Source organism: Antechinus flavipes, chromosome 3 (genome assembly GCF_016432865.1).
Source record: "Antechinus flavipes isolate AdamAnt ecotype Samford, QLD, Australia chromosome 3, AdamAnt_v2, whole genome shotgun sequence".
Classification (NCBI taxonomy): Eukaryota; Metazoa; Chordata; class Mammalia; order Dasyuromorphia; family Dasyuridae; genus Antechinus; species Antechinus flavipes.
In genome coordinates, this window is record NC_067400.1 from 631,823,869 (window position 1) to 631,839,708 (window position 15,840).

General features: G+C 35.1%; 2 protein-coding genes across 3 annotated transcripts in view; one reads left to right on the plus strand and one right to left on the minus strand.

The window, feature by feature from the left end:
- Nucleotides 1-15,840, plus strand: part of LOC127556797 (zinc finger protein 850-like) — a 92,764-nt gene that overhangs the window by 51,904 nt on the left and 25,020 nt on the right. The window lies entirely within an intron of this gene.
- On the minus strand, nucleotides 640-1,663 carry LOC127553477 (vomeronasal type-1 receptor 1). The gene has a single exon (XM_051984215.1). The coding sequence runs from the start codon at nucleotides 1,661-1,663 to the stop codon at nucleotides 734-736; it is 930 nt and encodes a 309-aa protein (XP_051840175.1). The 3' UTR covers nucleotides 640-733.

The window sequence follows — 15,840 nt, forward strand, 5'->3', positions numbered from 1 at the left end:
GTCAGGCAAGGATGGAATAGCTGCTCAACATGCCCACAAAAACTTTTTGAGGCTGAGTTGAACCCAATGATTGTGAAATACTGTTCATATTTTAAGTACTTGTTAATTTTTTATGCATCTTTTGTGTTATATGTTTTTATGGTAGAGAAAATCACTGTTCCAGACCTGATACCTACTTTAAATGTCTGAGTAATTTTCTTGAAGGGAAATACTGTTTTCTTTTGTGGAAACTGTAGTCATGAGCCACATCTAAACCTTATGGTCAGATATATTCACTGGAGTTCTAGTCTCGTTTGTGGGTAAATCAGAATTATGAGAGAAAAAGCCTGAATTTCTCTTCTTTGATCTTCTTTGATCCTCCAAATGAATACAGATCCACTTCATCTTAGACCTGAAATCCAAATGTGAGAAAAGCTTTCATTTGGGTCATGGATGTCAGGCCAAAATATTAACCCTTTTTGTTGTAGCATAGCACTGGAAGCAATGTGAGAGTATCCATTTAGATACAAATGTAATGAGATGGGATCATACGATAAGAAATGACAAATATGAACAATTCAAAAAAATGAAAAGACTTCTGTGATTGGATCTAGTCTAGATCTAGTCTAGATAACTACATGAGGATTCTGGATCTTTTTTTTTTTTTTTTTTTGACAGTTCTGGCTTACAATCTTTTAGGGAATCATTCTTTTGACCAGAGTCTGGGAAGATGTTAAGGACTGGGTCCCTGGTGTTACTTCTCAGGTTGAGAACTTTTTCTACCATGGACAGCTTTGTAGTACCTCAGGATTTGTGAGTCACTGCTGATCAGCACAAAGGGGCTAACCATTGGAAAACAGGAAGCCAAGAGGGCAGAGCTATGCAACAGCCAGGGTCTAGGTGTCATTGAGTGCATGCAGGCAGTCAAAATAGAATTAAGTAAGTAAAAAGTGACAAAGGTGCTCACTAGCAGGAGGATCATTTGGGTGGCTCTGGTTTCTGGGAAGGATCTAGGAAAAAAGCTATCAGAATGAAGCTGTTCGACTCTCTTGTGGTGCTTGTGTAGGAGATAAACCTTGTAGCCACTGGTAAAGCTAATGAAAGTCATACACACAGCATCAGGGAGAGAGAACACAACTCCATGGAGTGAGGTACTAATAGGAGTCGCAGCATTCACAGAGCAGTATCCATATATATTTGTTTCTGAAGTGTTTCTGATGCTCCTTGGTCCTTCAAGTTTCTCAAGAATAGTAATATTTTGCAGCATGGGGAAAATCCAGCAGAGGAGAATAGAGGGCATAATGTACCTTGGGATTCTGGTTTTAAGCTTCATGAACCTGGAGTTCTGAGGACTGATGTTGATGGCCTGAAAACCACTCAAAAGACAGGTTATACAGAGGGAAAGCCCTCGACCTACTCTGTGAAGGTAAAAGACAATTTTACAACCAATGTCATCCAGTAAATTTTTCAGACCCAAAGTTGCCAATCCCTGAAGGAATCCCTTGGAGAGAAGCACCAAGGAATTAGCCAAAGCCAGCTGGCTGAGAATCAGATCTATTGGCCTCAAACTCTGACCAGTGAAGAAAAGAAAACTGAAGAGATAAAGTAGGAAGAGGTTTCCCTGAACCCCAATTCCTGTCTGGGAGAAGAAGGCAATACTCAGGAGTATGTTCATAGAAATCATGTTCTTGGTGTGGTGAGATGAAGAACTTCAGTCTGAGCCTGAGGGCCCTGGAAAGAAACACAAGCACTTTATGCAATCTTATTCCTATCTAAGGAAAACTAGTGACTTGACTCCTTCCATGCTACAGATAGACAAAGGACACCTGTTATTTACACATTATTGGTTTGGGGAATCAGTTATTGTTCAGCTAAGGTGTTAGTAGGCTCAGTTTCATTATCTATATTTATGCCATGAATCATTGTGATGAGAGCATATTTAAAATCAGCCAGAGTCAGGAATTCAGGTTAAAGGAAAAATCTTCAATCTTTACTCTTTTTGAGGTGAAGGGGGGGTCACGATAGCAATGTGAGCAGCTGTGTCAAGACGCCAGCCAGCAGTCTCTCTTTCCGCTTCCCTTTTTACTCCCCTGCCTCCATCCACCAAAATCGTCATTTCCTATACAACACATCAGGACTTGCACAAAGAGTGGGCGGGGGCCATTCTATTTCCAAGTATATATATATTAATAGAGTAGGGTCCAATTACTATTTAGCCTCACATGCTTGGGACCTCAGTGCATCAACTCGAGCCTCAGCCCATTACAAATCATTTAACATTTTGTTCCAAGCTTAGCTTTCTGTTTTCCTTGAGCTCACTTAAGGAAACTAGCCTAGTTGCTTATTAACTGTTCTGGCTCAAAGTCCTTACTTGACATTTTTCTCATATGGTTATTTATTACTCTGCCAACTCATTTTGAACTTACAGTCAATTATACTCCACTTTCTTAATCACAGTCTTTTCTTTCTAGACATATTTGTTTCATACTCCCTCCTATATTAATGTAATATAGTTTTAGATCCCAGGTCTAAGACTTTATATTTAATTTCATTTTATTAGATTCAACCCAATGAATTTAGAATGAGCACTACAGATTAGAATGCTGGGCTGAATTTAAAAAAAAATCAAATTTAATAGGAAAAATATGTAGCACCTTTGGAATTCCTTCATGCAAAATTTTCTCCTGCCAAAGATTGCCCTACTCGTTTTTCGAGGCACAGGGATTGGGGGTAGGTGTGGTGGGAGTTATTATCCCCACAGAATCATGGCTTTTTAGTCCCCACCAGAGTAGTTACTTTTACCAACCATCCCATGGACAGATTAACTTTTAAAAAGATATTATATCCAATGGCATAAAAATTGATTGCCAAGAAAAGATTCCTGCTTATTTTTATAAGTATACTTTCCCACAATTTATAAAAAGGGAGAATGCACACACACACACACACACACACATACACACACACACACATCATGTGAACAAAGAACTGATGAACATATATGGAATGCTAGGAAATAAACATTGGTTGTACACATGGAGGCAACCTTTTCTGGACACTGTGTAGCTTATCACTTTGGTTTCTGAATAGTAGCAAGTCCAGATGTGGCATAACAATGATACATTTTAGAGGGTATGTCTTCTCAGGAACATGGTGGTGAAGTATGGCGAACAGAAGCAGAGATAGAAGAGCAGTTGTCTTGAGAACAGACCCCCAAGAATTGTTAGCGTCTTATTCCCAAAAGATCTTATGAATTTATTTTAGATCCAGCTCCTACATTATAGTTATTGTCTTAATTAGTTTCTTTGCTAATTATCTGGGATCATGTCATAAGGTTTCATGTCATCAACAAACACAGAGAATTTTTGTTTCTCTGCCTTTTTTGGTGCTCTTAATTTCTATCTTTCTTCCTTTTGCTGTTAGCACTTCTAGAACCATATGAAACAAAAGTAGACAAAAAGAACATTTTAAAAAAAATACTCTGTTAGTGTTTTGGCCAAAAAAAAATACTGTTAAATTGGGTTTTAGAATATTTTTCTATTATAATAAAAATGCCTGTTTTTAACCCTTTTTGAAGGTTTTCTTTTTAAAGCACTGATGAGTACTATATTAATTAACAACACACTAATGAACTGGACTAGTTAAGTGGAAAAAGAGGAAGAAGGAATCTATTTGACTAAGAAGGGAAAAATGTATCAGTAGATAAAAGCAAGAGAGAGAAACTAATACACTGAACTCCAAAAGAAAAGGACTAACTGTTGAGAAGAGGGAATCTAAAAAAAGAGAAAGTGAGTCATTGAGAACAGTCCACCTAAAAAATAAAGTAACAAGAGAAACTTAATACTGTTTTTACAACAGAAGAGGGAAAAATAATAACCTGATACCTTCTTAACCCACCCCTCAATTTAGAGACAGCTAAAGAAAATTGTAAAACCAGCTCTTATAACTCGAAATTAAATAGATTAAACAATCCAAAAAAATGAAAAGTTATGATATATTGGATAAGAAAACAAAACCCTACCATCTGATATTAACAAGAAACACATTTAAACAACAAAAATGTACACAAAATAAAAACTGTGGTGATGGAATAATATTATGCATTCTAATGAATTTAAAAAAAAAAGAAATCAGAGATTGCCACTATGTTATCAAACATCAGCAAAACAAACATTAAAAATATTAAAATACAATAAAAATAAATAAGTAAACTATTTTAGGCTGATATGACAAAACAATATCAGTAATAAATGTATACACTAAATGCCTTAGCATTTTAAAATTCATAAATGAAATACTATCTGAGCTTCAAGAACACATAGTAACACAATTGTGAGAGGAGATTTTAATAAGAGCTAGCTTGGTTTCTAGGAGGCTCTGAAGGAAACTGGAGGAGAAGAGGTATTAGACTGTCTATTAAATTGAAGGTCTATGTACTGATCACATGGTATGACTATGAAACCTGGACAGTCTATCAGCACCATGTCGGAAAACAGAATCATTTCCATTTGAATTACCTTAGGAAGATTCTGAAGAGTTGAACAATGAGGGCCTTTTTCAAGCCGGAATGACAAGCACTCAATTTCCACTGCAAAGATGATCACTATGATGCTCTGTTAATGCTGTTTTGAATGCTTAAAAGACTGTTTTTTGGAGAACTCAAACAAGGCAAGCACTTATTTAGACAACAGAAGTGATACAAGGACAGTTTCAAGGTCTCTGTAGAGGACTTTGGAGACACTGACACAGGATTACTGAGCATAACATGCTCATATCAAAGAAGGCACTGTGTTCTATGAACAAAGTAGAAATTGCAGGCGCTCAAAATAAATGTGAAAAGTACAAATTTAGAGACATTTAAACTCTAAATGGTCATATGGACTATTTGTGTCCAATATGTTACACAGTATTCTGAGCTTGTATTAGTCTGATCAGACATAGTTGGATGCAATGTACTTTGATCCCACCCTAATGATGTCATTTTGGTCTTCCTGGAAAATGGACAACAACCAATCAGTTTTGCCTAAGTCTATCAGAAAGATAAACAAAAGGGAAAAAAGTGGAACTTAACCAATTTCTGGAAAAACTAGAGTTAAAACTTTTGGTGTCTTCTAAATAGGACAGCAAAAGATTGTATATGTTCTACACCATATGAAATTTTTACAAATATTGACCATACACTACTAGGGCATAAGGATATTGCAAACAACTCTAATAGGACAGAAATAATGAATATATGCTTTATAGATCATAATAAATTCAGAATAGAAATTATTTCAGGAATGAAAAACAAAAGATATAGATTTAAAAGGAGACTTAATGAAATCTTAAATTATGGATGGGTCAAAGAGAAAATCTATGTTTTTCTATGTAATAATCAATAACTATGAAAAAAAGTCATAAACAACATAAACAAAATTTTCTGGGATGCAGTTAATTCAGTCACTCAGGGAAAAATAATATCCTTACAATAATACATTAACCAAATAAAAAAAGAGGAGCTCAAGGAACTGAATATGCATTAAAATTATATAATCAACAAATAAATCTAAAATAATCACAAAACAGGAGAAATAAAAGATTAGAAGGGAAACATAAATCGGAACCCCCCCCATAAATAGATAAATAAGATTAAAGTGTGTTTCTTTTAAAAACTAATGAAATTCATAAACACTTAGATAATCTGATTAAAAAGAAGAGCAGAAAATCAACTCAATAAAATAGCAAATGAATAAGGTAAAATCACAACAAAACCCAAAGAAAAAAGAATAATAAAAACAAATTATACATAGCCATAGTCTAACATAATAGAAAACAAAACAGATATAGGAAGAATACCTTCAAAACTATAAAAAGAAAATGAAAGTCCTGGGAAATTAATGAATGGAAAATAGGGACTATGGAGGCAGAGGAATATTCAAAAGTGAGAAGGTTGCTGAGGCTGGTTGCAAAATCTAGAATATCAGAGGCAATTCAGTTTAGTAGTCTCCTTGTCTGATCTTTTAAATATACTTTCTTTAATTTTCAAGATGCCCTTTTGGTGTTTATTTTGGCTGTATTTATTTGTGGGCTTGCTAATTTTACAACTGTATTTAAGTTCACCAATTAGATATTTTCTATTTTTTTTTTCATTTTCTCTTAATACTTGTTTTCAGAGATGGCACTTTTCTTCTGACTAATGATTTGCTGCATCAAGAAAATTTGGTTAAGATGTATAATTGTTATCAGCTTCATATATGTAGTTATTGTTTTTATGCTTTCTGCTTTGACTCAATTATCATTCAAGTTGTTAGTATTCAGTCTCCATTTAGGTTTCTTCACTGCATATGTTATTTTCTATTTTTACAGCATTACAATCCTTAAATGATGTGGTTGTGTGCTCTACTAATACTTATTGATATTATTCTGTGCTGTAGCATGCCAGGTGAAAACTTATAATACCCATGTCATATACTCATGATTTTCATGTTCAATTTAATATTTCATTTTTTACCCCAATTGCAGGTTAAACATTTTAAAAAGAGGGGCAGCTTGGTGGTACAGTGGATAGCGCACCAGCCCTGGATTCAGGAGGATCTGAGTTCAAATGTGATCTCAGACACTTAAAACTTCCTAAAAAGAGGTTTGAGTTTCAAATTCTATCTGTCTTTCACTTTTCTCCCTACTTGCTCGCATGGAGCTAGTTAGCAATCTATTACAGGTTATGAGTATAATCATGTAAAGCATTTCTATGTTAGTATTTCTTCTTGCAAGAAAACTCCAGTCAAAAGAAAGACAGAAAGGAAGGAAGGAAGCAAAATATAGTATGCTTCACTATTTATTTAGACATCAATTTTTTTTTCTGGAAGTAGATAGCATTTTTCATCATTTGTCTGTTTGTATTGTCTTGGATCACTGTATTCCTGAGAATACTTAAGTCATCCACAATATTTCCTACTATGATATTTCTGTTATTGAATACAATGTTTTTATAGTTCTGCTCACTTTCTATCAGGTTTTGAAATCATCCTGCTCATCATTTCTTATAGCACAATAATGTTCCATTACCATCATCTAGTACAATGTGTTCAGCCATTCCCCAGTTAATGGACATCCCCTCAATGTCAATTCTTTGCCACCACAAAAAGAACTCTTATAAATATGTTTGTACATTTAGATCCCTTTTATTTGTATGTCTTTTTTTGAATACAGACTTAGCAGTGGTATTAGTGGATCAAAGGGAATGCAAAGTTTTGTAGCCCTTTTGGAATGAAAATGTTCTTGAGGGGGATCATTATCCTAAAAGTAGCTTGATGATGTAGTAGATAGTGTGCTGGAACTCAGGAATTCCTAAATTCAAATATGATCTCAAACACTAGTTGTGTGATCCTTGTTAAGTCACTGCTTGCTTCAGTTTCCTCAAATGTAAAATGGGGATAATAATAGTACTTACCTTTCAGGACTATTATAGAATAAAGTGAGTTAATATCAGGAAAACACTTGGCACAGTTCCCAGAAAAAAAAATGCTTAATAGATGCTTGTTGTCTTCCCACCTGCAGCCACCTTTCCTCAGACTTTCCCCTCCAGAGAAATTGCCAGGTAATAAATCATTCTGTAAGAATCAGAGGCAAAACCAATGGTTTTAGCTCATGAATCCTTTCCCAAGGGTATAGAGGTAGTTATTTCTTAACCTGATAACAATAGAATTGGTGTTTATTATCTTCCTGAGGCACATAGCCAAATTATAACCAGGACATACCTACGTGGATTATCACACCTTATTTCTGATGACTCACTTTGGTACAAATGGCATTGTCAGAAGGAAGCTGAGAAAGCTTATCAAAAATTATGAGGTGAGAAACTGAAAGCCATTGGCACATAGGTTTTCTTTTCATTACTGTCGCTCAATGAAAGTGTTATACAGAAGAGAAAAACTCAATTGAAAAATGAACAGCTTATAAGCAGATATAAAAAAAATAATGATTTGGAGGATGGACCAGTCTCTTGTAACATTCTAGTTCTTAGGACTAAAAGGCAAAAAATTTCTACATCCTGAGAGGAGAGAATAAAGATGTGTGTTTTGATAACACATAGGCCACTGAATGTAGGCAGTCTTTGAGAACTTAAATACTGAAACATCACTGGCAGTCATCAGAAGTAGAAAGTTTTCTATATAAAAATCTAAGCTAGTAAGTCATTTTTGAGGATGATCACCCCATCTTCGATCATGTTATACTTAGAGTCCATTTTGTGGTGTTCTGGTCCCCACTATCACCCCACTGATTAATTAGAGTCTACAAGATTCTGTGGCGCCCTCATTACTTTTGGATACACAACTTGATATATATACCCAAGGAAGCACAATACCCGCCCCCCCTCCCCATTTTCACTATGCTCAGTACTTTGGCTGGTTATATAAAATATCCTCCAACAAAGTTCCTTATGATGGCTTGATAAGTTTTATTTAGAAATTGTTCTTTTTTTTTTCCTTCCAGTCTCCTATTTAGATTATAACAAAATTACCCATGTGGATAGCAATTGCTATTAAATATAGGCAATCATATGATCACAGAATCATAAAACCATTGACTTAGAGCTAAAAGAGAACTTAGTGGCTGTCTCATTTTACTCATTTAGGAAACTAGGACAGAGATGTTGAGTGAGCTAGTAAGTATCTAAGATGGGATTTGAATTTTAGTCTGCCTGACTGCAAGTCCAATACTCTATCCACTTGAAATTAATTATCTTTTTTTTTCTAGCCATTCCCACAGCTCTCCAAAGAGCACTGATTTAGATCATAGTGTACAAGAGCAGTAGTGATCTGTAGATACACAGATAATAGGTTATGATGATCTTCAGACACTTAATTTATTTAACATACCTTTCCATTTTCTCTTGTTGTTTCATATCATATATGGATTTTTCTACCCAATAGAGTGGCATAAAGAAGGACCAACACAAAGAATATGAACAGACAATTCTCATTCGAAGAAATTGAAACTATTTCTAGCCATATGAAAAGATGCTCCAAGTCATTACTAATCAGAGAAATGCAAATTAAGACAACTCTGAGATATCACTTCACACCTGTCAGATTGGCTAGAATGACAGGGAAAGATAATGCGGAATGTTGGAGAGGATGTGGGAAAACAGGGACACTAATACATTGTTGGTAAAATTGTGAATACATCCAACCATTCTGGAGAGCAATTTGGAACTATGCTCAAAAAGTTATCAAACTGTGCAAACCCTTTGATCCAGCAGTGTTACTATTGGGCTTATATCCCAAAGAAATACTAAAGAAGGGAAAGGGACCTGTATGTGCACAAATGTTTGTGGCAGCCCTCTCTGTAGTGGCCAGAAACTAGAAACTGAGCAGATGCCTATCAATTGGAGAATGGCTGAATAAATTGTGGTATATGAATATTATGGAATATTATTGTTCGGTAAGAAATGACCAGCAGGATGATTTCAGAAAGGCCTGGAGAGACTTACACAAACTGATGCTGAGTGAAATCAGCAGGGCCAGGAGATCATTATATACTTCAACAACAATACTATATGTTGATCAATTCTGATGGACCTAGCCATCTTCAGCAATGAGACGAACCAAATCAGTTCCAATGGTGCAGTAATGAACTGAACCAGCTATACCAAGCGAAAGAACTCTGGGAGATGACTAAGAACCACTACATAGAATTCCCAATCCCTCTATTTTTGCCTGTCTGCATTTTTTATTTCCTTCACAGGCTAATTGTACAATATTTCAGAGTCCAATTCTTTTTGTACAGCAAAATAACTGTTTGGACATGTATATTTATTTTGTATTTAATTTATACTTTAATATATTTAACATCTACTGGTCATCCTGCCATCTAGGGGAGGGAGTGGGGGGAAGGAGGGGAAAAATTGGAACAAAAGGTTTGGCAATTGTCAATGCTGTAAAATTACCCATGCATATAACTTGTAAATAAAAAGCTATAATAATAAAAAAAGTTCCTCATATTAAAAAAAAAAAAAAAAACAAGGACCAACAGTATAAGAAATGGGACAAAGAGATGTAGAATGAGAAGAAGGAAGACCCATGGATTACAGAGGACTTTGAATGGGAGAGGAAACAGAAGTAAACTGGAGTTAGAGGTGCAAAAGAAAAAACATTTCTCAGATTCTGAAGGAAAAAATGCCAATCCTTGTTTCACAGACTTTCCTCTCTGTAATATACAAACATCTTGCATGCATTTTTGTGTTCCCCCTTCACTTTTTGACTCTGAGGACAGAATCTTTGTGGCTAAGCCTGAAACACAGGAACCTCACCTTGCTTTTGTCTCTGTTTCTGGGCCCGATGATGACTCCAGCAATGAGTGTAGACTTTGATTTGGTTATATGTTTGTGCATATATGGGGGATACATCTAAGGCTGTCTTTATAAGACATGATTCACTGATCTGATCTACCCCCAGAGCAGTAATAATCATGTCTCCTGAAAAACACAGAACACTATCTACATGTCCCCAAGGTGCAAATCAGAAAAGCAATTAATGTTGATTAATCATAATTCTCAGCAATTACCAATGAATATGAAAAGTGTCAAGAAAGTACCAGGAGCAGCTGAGGTAGAAGATGACATGAAGGTGGGGCAGTTCACAGTGATTAGACTTGATAAGTGAGGGCCTCTGAGACCTGTCCACTGGATTGGATTTGGGATCATTCTCTGAGTGCTCCTAGGCTCACTGTATATACCCATTATATCTCCAGAGGGAATTTTTTTTTCCTATTCAGTGTTTTCACAAGTGCTTACAGTGTTCTCAAATACTCAGTCCTGATGGAGTAACTTTGATTAATAATAAGGACATGATACTGGAAAGATGGGCTGAACCCTTCCATGGTATTCTCAACAGACCATCATCAGCCAAAGTTGAAGCCACTGATTATATATTTCAAATTGAAGTCAATCCCTTTCTAGCCTGACTTCCAAGTGAAGAAGAGGTTTCAATTGTCACTAGTCTTTTTTCACATGACTAAGCACCTGGTATTGATTCTATTCCAGCTGAGATTTTACCAGGGTAGGGAGGCCATTGCTTATATAAAACCTACTGAAATTTTTGGGCTTATATGACAAAAGCAAGTTATTCCTCAGGAATTTAAGGTTTCTATAATCTTTATAATGGTAAAGGGAATAGATTGTTATGTAAGAATCACAGGGATATGTATGAGGGGGTATCTCCCAGTTATTGGTGGTAAGATTTTTGTCAGAGTCCTGCTTAATAGGTTGATCCTTCATCTGGAAGGTGATCATATATTTAAGAGCCAGTAGTGCTTCAAAAAGGGCCTATAAATGGTTGATATTGTATTTGCTGCCTGAGCCCTCCAGGAGAAATAAAAGAGCAAAATGTACAGAATGTTTGTCAATCTGACCAGGGAGGGCATTTAATGCTGTCAGCTCTGAGGACTTGTGGAAAATCATGGCAAAATTTGTTTAAAATTTGTTTACCTGGAAAAGTTCATTAGTATTTTATGTCAGTTTCCTGACAATATGTTTTCTCACGAAGGTAATTTCCCCTTAATATTTCTTTTCTTTTCATTTTTTTTATGCTGAGACACTTTTGGTTAAGTGACTTGCCCAGGGTCACACAGCTAAGGAAGTGTCTGAGATCAGATTTGAATTCAGGTCCCCCTGACTTCAGGGTTGGTGCTGTATCCACTATGCCATCTAGTTGCCCCTAATATTTCTTGAAATAAGATATTTTTTTAATGTGGAAATGAAGGGTCATAACATTTGGGAAGTCCAGTGGTTCTTATTTTTTTGTAACTTCATTATATATATAAAACATACCACCTCATAGTTTCTTACTTTGTTGGTCAACTGAATTTAATGTTTTGTTTTGTTTTTTTCTTGTTTCAAGGAATCATTGGCTTCTATTTTGTTTATTCTAATTTTAAAATATTTCTCCGGGAAAGTTTTGTACCTCTTGTGATAAATTGTTAAATCCCTTTCCAATTCTTTCTTCCATAGTTCTCATTTCTTTTCCAGTTTTACACCTTAAGTGTTATTGTTTTAGTTTCTTGCTTAATCTGTTCCAGGAATTCTAGTTGAATCTCTTTTCAAGCTATATTTTCTTTGTGACTTTTGCTTGTAGATAGTTTGGATTCATTTTATTTTGTTGGGTTTATGTTCTGAATGTCCTGGCCATCATAATAATAACTCATTATGGTGTGATTCTTTTTTTTTAAACATTATTTCTATTGGTTATTTATTTTTCCACTCTGCCTCCTGACCAGATTTGTTACAATAAAAGAATTTGCTAATCATTTGTTAAATACATATGAATATTTAATAACTGCAAAAGAAAAACAAATCAGCAGTAAAGTTCACTAGTGTACATATATATGAAAGAGGTTTTAAAATCCCATGCAAATTAATTTTTAATAAGTGTAAAAGAAAAACAAATATTATCACTTGTTAGAAAAAAAAGATTATAATCTTGTTAGCATAGTCATCACTTGATCAAAGAACAAGAAAGGGTAATGAAAAAGAGAGGACATCCTTGTATTATTGCAAAGTCTTTTTTTGCAACATTCAAAACTTTTGTAGCAAATTAGAGGTGGCAAGAGTATAATGAAAGCCGGAATTGTGATGGGACAATACATTGCAAAAATGGAAAATACCAAACAAAATGGAGCTAGTTGATATAACTTTTATAATAGACTATTTAGATTTTTTAAATCCATCTACATACAAATATATTTTATTCATTTTGATAACTTCTTTTGTTTTTTGAGTTTTTTCCATTCACACTCACAATTATGATAATTATTTTCTTCCATTTTCTGAAAATTTTTGTTCTCTCTACTCCTCTTTCCCTGTTTATTTCAAGCTTTTTTCCTCCCCCCCCCTTTAATCTTCATTGAAGATAAACTAATCGAGACTAAAGGGTTGTTACTGTGCTGTTTAGAGTTCTAAAGCCATTTAAAGTGCCTTTTTACAAATTATGTTGTTATACAAATTGCCCTTCTAGTTCTGTTCACTTTACTCTGTATCAGTTCATAGAGAGCTTTCTAGTCTATCCTTCAACTGATTCTTTTTATAGTACACGATATTCCATTATGTTAATGTGCCATGATTTGTTGAGTTATCCCCAATAGGATAATAATGTTGGGTTACTATGAGAAAGCCCCTTTTAATATTATTGTATACACAAATCCTTCTGCTCTTTTTCTTTTATTATTTTGGAGTGTAGACATGTAACATTCTCTTTAAAATGTAATGTTCTTTGTTGAGTTTCCCTGGGGTCTCTGGAGGCAGCCTTCATTTTAGTTCAGTAATCATCACATGAGTGCAGCCAGGTGTTAAAGTCCAAATCCTTTATTATCTCTTTCAAAGTCTTGTCTCCTTTCCTAGGGCCTGGTTAGCTTTCTTAGAGGCCTATTTCTCTCCTTGGTTCCGTGGGCTTGAGCTCTTCCTTCCTTCTCTAACCTCTGAATCTCTCTGAATCCAAAGGTTTGTGCTTCAGCCTCCAGCCACAATAAAGATGGAAGATGGAATGAATCTGTCTCAGTCTCCCAGAGCTTCTGGTGGGCTTGTCCCTTCTGGCCCTGAGAGCTTCTTGTTTATATGCTGTACACTGAGTACAAACCAATCATTATATCACAAGGAAACCATTATTTGTTGTCGGATTAAATCAATGCTAAACTAGATTTAACCGTTGTCTCCTCAAGTCCATTTAGTACCTTATTTCAAGTTCTGGCCCCATAACATCTCCTTGTAGAATTAAATCAATCATGCTAAACCATGCTAAATTAGATAACTATTGTCTCCATCAATCCCATTGACTTAGTACCTTAAAAGAATCCTTTGTTTCAAGTTCAGAATTCTGGCTCATAACACATTTCTGTTCTCTTCAGACTTTATGCATGACAATAAGAATAATAGTTTTAGGAACCATAACCTGAGTTGACTCTCTTGACCCTACTGTGAATATCCTCAAAGCTACCCCTGCTTCTAAAAAATGGGAGGTGCATTCAATATCGAGGTTTCAATACTTTAAATTTAATAGGATGTGGGTATTCCTTCCTTCTGATCAGAATCTTCTAGAAGTCAGTCTGGTCAGGTATTTTAGCTTGATAGTAGGATCAAAATCTGAGTTTTCCATCCCAGAAATGAGCGCAGTAGTACTTGGGAACTCCTGGGTAATTATTAACCAACACACAAGGGCTAACAGTTGGGCAAAATAAAAATAGGAAGGCAGAGGCATATATCAATTAGGATGGGAGATAAAAAAAAACATATAAGCTGTCACAGGGGTATTAAGAGGAAACAAAGGTAATCACCACTAATAGGATACTCTTCTTGTTTCTTTCAAGAGAAGTTCTGGCAAGGATGCAGATAATTTGGATTTGCTGGATTTATTTGTGATGCCTGTGTAGATGAAATACTATGTTGACGCTGGAAAATACCATGATCCCCAAATACACAGAATCCTCAAAGGACAGAATGATTGCAAAAATGGAGCCATGACATATAGAAGAAATTAAATGGTAACAATATTTGCAATCCTGTTTCTCAGGAATGTTTCTGCCATGAGTTGACCATTAATTCTCCAAGAAATTATGAAATTTAAAAACAAATGGAGAATCCAACAAAAGATACTGGAGGGACTCTGTTTTTGAGTTCTATCTGTATGAAGTTACTGGGGCTGATGGTAATGACCTGAAAGGCACTCTGAGCATAAATTATGCTTAGAGGCAAAACTGAGCCATTCTGAGGGAAGAAAATTTTACAGCTAATGACATCTGTGAAATTCTTCAGATTCAAAACCACCCTTGTTTGGGGGATGCTCTTGGAAAGAAGCACCAATAAATTGCCCAAACAACAGGATAAAATCATACCTGTGTTTTAGTTTATGTCTACTAAGATACACATAGAGATAAAGAAACAAGTAAGGAAGGGATTCCTAAGACTCTAATTTCTTCCTCAGAGAAGAGAATAGTTAGGATAATAACATTAGGAGAGCAATTCTTTGAGTCTTGGGAAAAGAAATTGTTATCAGAGTAAGAAGTATCCATAGGAAAACACGAGTTAATGGTATTTATGAAAATTATCTCTTCAATCCCACCCAAAGGAACCTATTGAGAATATCTCCTTTTATTTCTTTACATTGACATTATTGATTTCTTAGTAAGGAAATGAATAAATAAATTAATTTATCAAGTCTTATCATTTCCCTTATATTGGCTCAGCCTAATCATGAAAAATTAATATTTCTTTACTTGTTTTATTTTTTCATTTTCCTCAAAAGGGTCAAATAATATTTAGTTCTTTTTTGCAGTATTTTAGGGAGCATTTCTTTTTTAATCCCATTTCTTCCAATGACAAAGATGTCATTGACATCACTGGACTAATGAATGCAAACACATACTAGGTTCATTTTATTATGCTATATGTTTGTTTTTAACATATTCTACTATCTAATTTCTTTTAGTAGTAATATATACATATAGTTGTTGTGATATGGGAGACATCTGCCAGTGGCTGCTGGAGGTCTAACTCAGACTTGGAGAATGGATCTCTTCATGTGAGAGGATGATGATGATGATACAAGGAAGATGAGAGTCACTTGCTGTTCTCTGACCTCTCCACTGAGAGGCAGTTTGCATTGTCTGACTTCTCTCCTCTCTCCTCTTTCCTCCAATTTATTTCATTCCCAATCCACAAGGAGCATCTGCATCAAAGGCTGCTTTGCAACTCCTTCAAGTGTTGTGATTCATAGCTGTGGAGGCTCTTGGAGAATTGACTTGCCTCTTCACTTAGGTCCTTAACATATAGTGATGATTTATATGGATTAATTTTATATCTTGCAACTTGATTGGTGTGCTGACTTGTTT